This window comes from Bubalus kerabau, chromosome 2 (assembly GCF_029407905.1).
Source record: "Bubalus kerabau isolate K-KA32 ecotype Philippines breed swamp buffalo chromosome 2, PCC_UOA_SB_1v2, whole genome shotgun sequence".
In the NCBI taxonomy this organism is placed as follows: Eukaryota; Metazoa; Chordata; class Mammalia; order Artiodactyla; family Bovidae; genus Bubalus; species Bubalus kerabau.
Window position 1 is genome coordinate 119,796,334 of NC_073625.1, and position 8,735 is coordinate 119,805,068.

The 8,735-nt window shown below is 53.2% G+C and overlaps 1 protein-coding gene across 1 annotated transcript; it reads right to left on the bottom strand.

Annotated features, from left to right (window-relative positions):
- HES1 (hes family bHLH transcription factor 1) lies at nt 1-2,623 on the bottom strand. Its single transcript, XM_055568668.1, has 4 exons — nt 2,161-2,623; nt 1,925-2,020; nt 1,596-1,683; nt 1-928 (listed from the first exon to the last, which is right to left on the bottom strand). Exons 1-4 carry the CDS (start codon nt 2,266-2,268, stop codon nt 378-380), a joined length of 843 nt encoding a protein of 280 aa, XP_055424643.1. The 5' UTR covers nt 2,269-2,623; the 3' UTR covers nt 1-377.
- Nucleotides 2,624-8,735: the final 6,112 nt, after the last annotated feature.

Sequence of the window (8,735 nt, forward strand, 5' to 3'; positions counted from 1 at the left end):
TAAGAGCCTTCACTCTTTTTACTTTTATTATATTTTCTCAAATAAACTTCCCAAAAGGAAGATATTTTAAGAGCATTTTCAAACGTCTTTGGCATCACATAAAAAAGAAATCTCGTGTAAAAAACGAAATGTCATCTGAACTTTTATCATACAAAGGCGCAATCCAATATGAACATATAAAATATATACAAATATAGTGCATGGTCAGTCACTTAATACAGCTCTCTACAAAAAAGTAACTTTAGAAATTAAAAAAAAAAAGTAACCACTTAATCTCAAAAGTCCTCCCTTCTCTCTCATGGTCCAAGTTCCTGTTTATCATCGTGAGGGAAGAGAGATGGTTTGGGGAATTTAGGGGGAGCGGTGGCCTAAGCCCCTCAGTTCCGCCACGGTCTCCACATGGAGTCTGCCGTGAGAGAGGGGCCGCTGGAAGGTGACACTGCGTTGGGGCCCACCGAGGTCCCGCTGTTGCTGGTGTAGACTGGGATGACTGGGCCGCTGTGAGCGAAGGCCCCATTGGGGATGAGGAAGGCAAACTGGCCGTCCGGAGCCGGCACCACCTGGAAGCCGCCGAACACCTTAGCCGCCTCTCCAGCAGGGCTGCCCAGCTTGCAGGGCGCGCCGCCGGGAGGGGGCGCCGCACCCCCGGGGATCGGCACGAGCGGCGGCGGCGGCGCGAACGGCGCGTGCTGCGGGCCGCCAGGTCCTGGCGGGGGCGGCGGTGGCGCCTGCAAGGCGGGGTGCGGCTGCCCTGGGTAGGTCATGGCGTTGATCTGGGTCATACAGTTGGCCAGGTGGCCGAGCAGTCGGGTGCGCACCTCGGTGTTAACGCCCTCACACGTGGACAGGAAGCGGGTCACCTCGTTCATGCACTCGCTGAAGCCGGCGCGGTACTTCCCCAACACGCTCGGGTCTGTGCTTAGCGCGGCTGCGGGCCAGAAGGAGACGGATGGGTCACCGAACGGCCCTGGCCCCGAAGCCACCGCCTCCGCCCTGGGAGGTCCCGGCGGCGCGCCTCCCTGACCACCCGCCCGCGGAACTGCCTCTGGGTAGCTGGTTGGGTTTAGAAAAACCATCCACCTCTCCACACTAGCTTGGCGACCGACCCCGAGACGCTCCCTCTTCATTCCCTGTAGCTTCATTTAACCTGATCTGAAGCCTGAAATGTGCCTCCTCCCCACCCCCGCGCAATGTGACCTTGGATAGTGCCCCTTCCCCCCTCTTCTGCACCATCCGAGCCTTATATCCCCTTATGTAGCGGGCGAGGAGGGCGTGCTAAACTAGATGACCCCAGGCTCCACGCAGCTTAAAAACCACCACGGTTCTAAATCTTTTCACCCCCATCCGCTTCCCCCACTGCCAAGCCGCCCGCCGTCCGCCGCCCTCGCCACTACAACCTCTCTCCCTCCCTTTCCGGAACAGTAACAACTTGGAGTTGTGGCTATAAATAAGCCCCAGACCGTGGGAACGCAAGAGTGAGCCAAGGCAGTAAAATGTAGCTGAATGCCTCTCACAACCACGGGCGGAAGTCTGGAAGAAATCACCGCGGGGCGAGAGGGACGCCCGCAGAGGGGGACGCGGCGAGCCGCTCTCACCCGTCATCTGTGCCCGCTGCAGGTTCCGGAGGTGTTTCACTGTCATTTCCAGAATGTCCGCCTTCTCCAGCTTGGAATGCCGCGAACTCTGCACAGAAGAGGAGGCAAAGGACGAAAGTGAGAGCCTCGCCAGAGGCCTCGGAATGGTGGGGGTCCGTCCCTCCCCCCGGCCACGGCGGCGACAGCCCTAGACCTCGGCTAGAGGGGCCCAGCTCTCCCGCCTCTGAGAATGCTGTGCAGGCAGGGAAGACCCCGCAGGCAAGGGGATTTCATTCTTAATACCTGGGAGATAGAGGGGGAAAAAAAAAAAGGCAGAATTACCCACTTACATCTTTTTTAAGAGCATCCAAAATCAGTGTTTTTAGCTGGCTCAGACTTTCATTTATTCTTGCTCTTCGTCTTTTCTCCATGATAGGCTTTGATGACTGTAAAGAAAAAATTTTAAAAAGAGCGCTTGAGTTCCCATGGGACCTGCCATTTCTCCCCGCGATTTTAAGGGAGAAAAGAGCCCCCAACCCCGACTTAATTTCTTGGGGGTGCAGAGAAATACAGGTACTGCCCTTACCTTTCTGTGCTCAGATGCTGTCTTTGGTTTATCCGGTGTCGTGTTGACACTGGCTGGGGTAGCAGCCACCGGGGACGAGGAGTTTTTCTCCATTATATCAGCTGGCATTTTCTTTTTCTTTTTTTTTAATCCCTAGAGAATTTTATTTTTGGAGTTCTTCACACACAAAAAAAATTGTCTTGCTTATGTCCCTTTTACTTTATACTTTCTCAAAACTACTGAGCAAGTGCTGAGGGTTTATTATAATATCTTATGGCTACTTGGTGATCGGTAGCGCAATTCCAGGACCAAGGAGAGAGGTAGACGGGGGATTCCGCTGTTATCAGCACCAGCTCCGGATCCTGTGTGATCCCCAGGCCCTGGCGGCCTCTATATATATCTGGGACTGCACGCGAACGGCTCGTGTGAAACTTCCCAAACTTTCTTTCCCACAGTAACTTTCAGCCAATGGGAGGAGGAGACACGCGGCACCGCTCGTGGACCGCGCCCCCCCATTGGCCGCCAGGCACAAGGCCTGGCGGCCAATGGCGCGCGCCTGAGCCCGGGGCACCAGAGGCTACAACGTCAATCAAAAGGATTTTAACCCTTTGCTACTCTCCCTGCTGGCCTTTGCTTTAGAAAGGATTTTTCCGCATTGGGTTTGCTCTAGTCTAGTTTATTTCTCTTGGGGCTTCGGCCTTTGCTCTTTATTTCCTTTCATATGTAATAGAGCTGCTTTGCCACTAATAAGTTCATTTGAAATATATATATTTTAAAAGGTTTAGAAGGACAGGGGTTAAAGGTTATAAATGCAGTGGTTAGAACGGGGGAATGTGTGTAAGTCAGGGTGTGAGTTACGAAAAGATCTAAGTGATTTCCCTCTCAGACTCCGCACGTTCGGGGGGGAGGGGGGGTGAAAGTTGACCGTGCAAAAAAAGGACAAAAAAATTTTCCTTTTGCATGCAGAAAAGGAAAATGTGCCTCCATCTTACACTTGCAGATTTTTCAGAGCAAGGTGGTTTTCGATCCCCGCACCCCTCCCCCGGTCCGTCCCTCATTTCTCCTCTGGAGTTGGGGGCCTTGGACCCCGCGCTTCCCCAGGAAACAATCAGAATAATTTCCAACTGAGCAGAAAGGAAATGGAATTTCAGATGAAAGATTAACAAGGGGGGCTTTGACGGCAATGCCTCCAGGACGCACGCACGTCCTTGCCACCCTTTCCCTTTCCACCCGCCGCCTCTTGGTTCTGCAGCGCGCCGAGGCGGCCTGCCGAGCGGCAGCCTCTCCCTCCTTCCCGCCCCGCGGGCGGCCAGGGCAGCCTCGGCACCCGGCGCGCGCGGGCCCTTTAAGAGCTACACCAGCCGAGCTGCAGTTTGACATCAGCCGGCCGGCGAGGGCGCGCCTGGAGCCGGAGCACGTGCCAGGATGTTTTATTGCCGCCGCGACTGCGGCCGGGCCGGGAGGATGTGTGTGTGCGTGTGTGTGTGAGTGTGTGTGCGCGCGCCCCGGGGGCAGGGAGGCGGGGGGCGGCGGCGGGCGGCGGGGCGCGGGGGCTGGTTCCTGGTCCCCGGGAGAAGCCAAGAAGGTAAATAGCAGCTGCTGTGCTCGAGCCTGGGAAAACCCCGCCCCCTGCGCCTGGCCTGGGCTCATTGGCGCGCGCTGCGTGTGGGGTGTGTGTGTGTGTGTCCGGCCCCCCCCCCCCCCACCTCCTCCGGCCCCCGCCGGGCCTGGAATCCGAGGGGGCGGCGGGCTGGGAGTCCAGCCCAGGCGCTGACCAACCGCCCCCCACCCCCCCACAACTGCCCCCGGGCCAAGGTCAGCCCTTCCGGGCGGGGAACGCACGCCCTGGGGTGGAGAGTGGGGAATTATTCCAACCCCCCTCCACCCCTGATTTCGGGCTTGAGGTTTTAACTCCGCCGAAAGCCTCACTAGCAACAGCCCGGGGGACGGGTGGGGGCCTTCTTGTTTGCTCCCTGCCCTGGCCCTCCCTCCCCCCGCGGGGCCCCCGGCGCCCGCCGTGGTCACGAGATGCCTGACCGCACTTAGGAAGCGGCCGGGTCAGCCTCCTGCCTCCGCTCGGCGGCTGCGGTTAAAGCGGCTTCGCGCCGCCCGCCTTCTCTCCGAGTCCAGGGAGGCCGGGCAGCTCCCCCTCGTTGCACCCGGGAGGCCGCCGGCGGGCGGCCGGGAGGAGGCGGGCGGCGCGGGCGGCTGCGTGCTGCCGGCTGGCCGGGCCGCGCGCCGGGAGGAGCCGCCGCCGCCGCCGCCGCCGGGTGCCACGTGGCGGGCGCCGGGCCGGGAGCGCCAGGGCTCTGGCGGCGGCCTCCCTGGGGGATTTGCCGCGCAGGGCGGGCGACGCGCACTGCCCCGGCCGGCCGCCGTCGCCCCCGCCGCCTCCCACCCGCTTGCCCGCCTGCCCGGGTCGCCAGCCCCCGCGCCCCCACCCCTTCGCCCTTCCCGCCGCCCAGGAGCTCGGGGAGCTGCTCGGGCGGCTCGGGGCAGCCCAGGAGCCGAACGTGTCTTGTTTGATGTCGGCTCCCACCCCACCCCCTCCCAGTTCTCCAGGCTTAGAGGCCGCCGGAGGCCTGGCACACATTTCTCAGTCACTTCATTCCTTCCTTCCTCTGAGCTCCCCACTGAGATAATGTTGTAAATGATTTCACCAGATCTGGTCCCGGATGAGATTCAGCGGTTCCTGGCTCTGGGTGACCTTGGGCAAGCCCCTCTCTTTCTTTCATTACAGGACGCATGCTCTGTGCCAGACACAGTGTTAAACCCTGGGATTACCACGAGAGATACAGTGGCAGCCTGCAAGGAACTGATGGTCAACTCTGGAGGCAGACAGACTGATTTTCTGATTGATGACGGAAGCATTCCTTTATTACTATTCTTTTCTCTTAGAGCTTGGGTGATGGCCCAAGAGATCAGGAGAACCTAAAAGAAACGTTGAACCACGTCTGTATGGGCAACACTATTGGTGGTCTATATGGGGGAGAGGGACAGGGATGAATATAATATTAATAGTTTTTGTCCACAGGAAGCCTAGGGCAGAGAGATACTGTACCTTTATGTGCAGCTGACATCTGCCTATTTTCCCATATATTCCTTTGGTAGATCCTAGGTTCAAGAGAGACAGTTATGTGTCTAGATAAAAGTAAAATGCTGTGAAGGTTTAGGATAATTGATTGACTCATAAATTGGGGTATCCTGAAAAACTTCCTGGAGGAGGTGGCCTGTGCTTTGTATATTAAAAAATGGGTAGGATTAGGGCATTGGAGATGTGGTGAGTCATGGGGCTGGAAAGGATGATGGTACCTATGGCATCAACAGCCTAGGCTTTGAAACTTGAGGTCTTTACTCAAGGAACATGATCTGGAGCCCAGGCTGTGTGACAGGCAAGAGTGTGAGAAGCCACTGGAGGAGGAGGCTTGAGTCCCTTAAACATCTTACTAAAGACTTACCTTTACACAATGAAGAGCTGTGAAATGCTCTTGAGCAGAAAAGGGACATCAGAGTTCTCCTTTAGGAAGATGGTTCTGGCAAAAGAATGGAGAGTGATTTGCAAAGTTTGAAGGCAGAGGGCCCAGTTAGGAGGTTCAAGGCAGTAAAGGAGGTTCCTAGGTAACAGGTGTAGACTGACACCCGGAAGCACCTGCCTAGAACCAGCTCACCTGGGCGTTGACTGCACATTGTCCAGTGATCCAAGTTTTGCAGAAACCTGCTACCCTTTACTGCAGTGTTCCCCCACAACCTGGAATCTAACGCAGGAATCATTGTGACTGGGACCTTATTTACCTTCCAAGCCTCATTTTCATCTTCCAGAATAGCCCTCAAGTCTGCAGCCAAATCTGTACCTCATTGCAGGCTGAGTTTACTTACTCTCGCCCCTTGGGTTCCTCTCTGGGAATTGTGTTTGTGTGTGTGTGTTCTTAACACACTGCAGAGTGGGCTGTGTCCCACCACATTCTGAAGAAATGATGAACAATGCCTCTTTTGTTGACCTGCAACCTGGGCCAGTGGGGTAGGGCTTTTCTTTCTTATTTTAAGCAGATGGAAAAGTGGTGATGACAGAAAACTGTCTGTTGCTTTTGAAAAAGTGGAGTTTCCCTGTGTGTTTGACATCTTCTTGGTGAAAGGTGATGAGCCTGTGAAGTTACCTGGCTTTCTGCTATGCAAACTTTTCAAGCTTCTTAAAATGCTTCTGCTCAGCATCTGACTTTTTAAAAACTGCATAAATACTCTGACCCAGATTCTTCCAAGGAAAGAAAATCTTCCTTGGGAAGCTTGTTAACCCTTTCTGGCTTCCCTCCAGATCTATGAGAACCAGTGACTTCCTCTATTAAACTTTTCTATGACATTGAATGCTGTCTGCTCTTGAGCCCTAATTAACTAACCGGGTATACCACCCACTGTCCCTTCCAGCCTAAGAACCTTTTTTTCTCTCCCATTTCTGTCCTCTTCTTGGAATTTGGCACCCTGAAGGTGCATGGAGAATGTTGAACATAGTCAAGTTATGGTCTCACTGCAGTGCCTAAAAAAGCCTCACTGGTCAAATAGTTAATCAACAACTCGTTTATTGCCACTTTAGGAGTGCTTACACTGGTAGAATGAGCAAATAGTTTAAACACACACACATATTTTCAGATAGTTGGTCAAAATTTTGCCATGAATTTGTTTCTAGGCCAGATAAACAAACAAACAAACCTGTGACATCCTAGCCCTCATCCCAGTCATTCAAGAAGAAAGTCTCCTCGCAAATGGGCTTAGAAACTGTTTTTCAGCATCTTTATCCTGGGCAGTGAAAAAAACACCAACGGGAGACTCTCTACACCTTCTCAAATGGGAAATCAAGTTCCTACACTCAAGAAGAACCTTTTCGGTTTGGAAAGCTCTTCTTAGAAAAAGTCTTCATTTTTCCATCTTCCTTGTCTCCTCCCCCCTCCAAAGCACAGAGAAAACTGAAACTTGTTCATCAGAGGATGTCACTTCTTTGATCCCCCTTTGAGACAAGCAAGACACCAGGAATCTTGCCCACTGTATCATGCCCAGGGGCATCACAATCAGGGGCTGCTGTTTGTCTCCTCCCTTTCTGCCCCATGAAGGTTGATTTTTCTCCATCTTATTGCATCACCTGTTTGCTTTAAACCATAAAACAAATAACCACATCTCTAGTGAGACTCCCCTTTGTCCCTGGGTATCATAAAGGTCTGTGGGTTTTGTTTAAAGCTAAAGAAAGGAGAAAGAGTGAGAGAAGAAGAAAAAAGGTATTTTGCCTGAGGGCTTGAAGCTTTTTTTCCCCACTCTTTTCCTCCGCTTGACTGACTTTCTCACACTCAGATTCCCTGCAGCCTGCCAGGAACGTGGTAGCTGCCCTGCCAAGGGCTATCCTGGGAAGGCTATTGAAAGAGCTTTGAGTAAGTACACACTAGGCGGATTTTCCCCTCCCCTCCATACCTGCTCCGCACCTGTACAGGGAGCAGTCCCACACCTATCACCTGATCGCAGCCCTTTCAGAGACCGTGAGAAAAATAAAGACCAGGATAGAAGAGATGTTTGTCTCTGTAGGGCTGCAGCCAGCTCTCTGCAGTCCAAGTGCCCAGAAACAGCACATTCCTGGCTTGGTGTGCATGCGTGTTTGCCCGCGAGCATGTTAGGTGGGGGCACTGAGAAGGGGAGGGAAGCCAGGCATCACCTGCATAATGTAATGACTGCCTGGCTGCCTCTGTCTTCTGGCATCTGCCTGACTGGTGGTTTTGCGATCCTTTACTAGAATCATTATTATGGTACTTCCAGATTAGAGTCCATATGCGCTCACGGCAGCAGAGCTCACCACAGGGATTTCTGACCTTAAGGTTCATGGATGAACCCCCAGGGATCCTGTGAAAGCCTTGAAATGGAATTCTTTCCATGCAGAAGTTTAATAAATACTTTTTGAATCAATGAACAAATGCCTCATTTTTTTTTTCCCCAAGGAGAGTGTCCATAGCTTTTAGCAAAATCTCAAAGTTTTTTGTGACCCAGAAAGGTTGAGGAAGCTGATCGAGGCAATCTATGCCTACCTGTAAGTGGGTACTCTTAAGGCCCAGAGAGGGCCAGACCCTGGCTCAAGCAACACAGGGCCAGAGTAGGGGCCAGAAGCCAGCTCAGAGCCCTTTCCAGCATACCACAGTGAGGTGGGCATGGGGAAATTGATGGTGGGGTTTATAGAGTTGGGATCAGCATCAGAACTTGAATTTAAAATAGACACTGTGATAAAGATACTTTGAATTTCCAGCACATTTCTCCCCCTTAATTTTGAGGCACTTGATGCTCTGCACTCAGCATTTGGATGGGGAAAGGGATAGGCAAGAAAGCCAAGTGTCTACCCATAGAAGAGGATTCAGGAATGCTTGCAGTGAGGGTCCTGGTTGCCATGCAGTGGCGTTTGAAACAACCGCAACTCGACATTCCATCTTTGATAAAAATAAGTTGCTGCTTCTGAACAAAACTGCCTAGTTGGTTTCTGGCCAAGCTAGGACGTTGAACTGCAAAGTAGGGGTGAAGATGGAAAAATAGAAGCTTTCAGCATTTGCTTATAATGTAATACTTTATGCCACCCC

Bases quoted from the DNA above. Each gene is read 5' to 3' on its own strand.
- HES1 (XM_055568668.1), bottom strand. From the start codon at position 2,268: ATGCCAGCTGATATAATGGAGAAAAACTCCTCGTCCCCGGTGGCTGCT. The intron at 2,021-2,160 runs GTAAGGGCAGTA...TTTTCTTTACAG, and splicing joins CAGCATCTGAGCACAGAAAG to TCATCAAAGCCTATCATGGA. The intron at 1,684-1,924 runs GTAAGTGGGTAA...TCTTCTGTGCAG, and splicing joins TGGATGCTCTTAAAAAAGAT to AGTTCGCGGCATTCCAAGCT.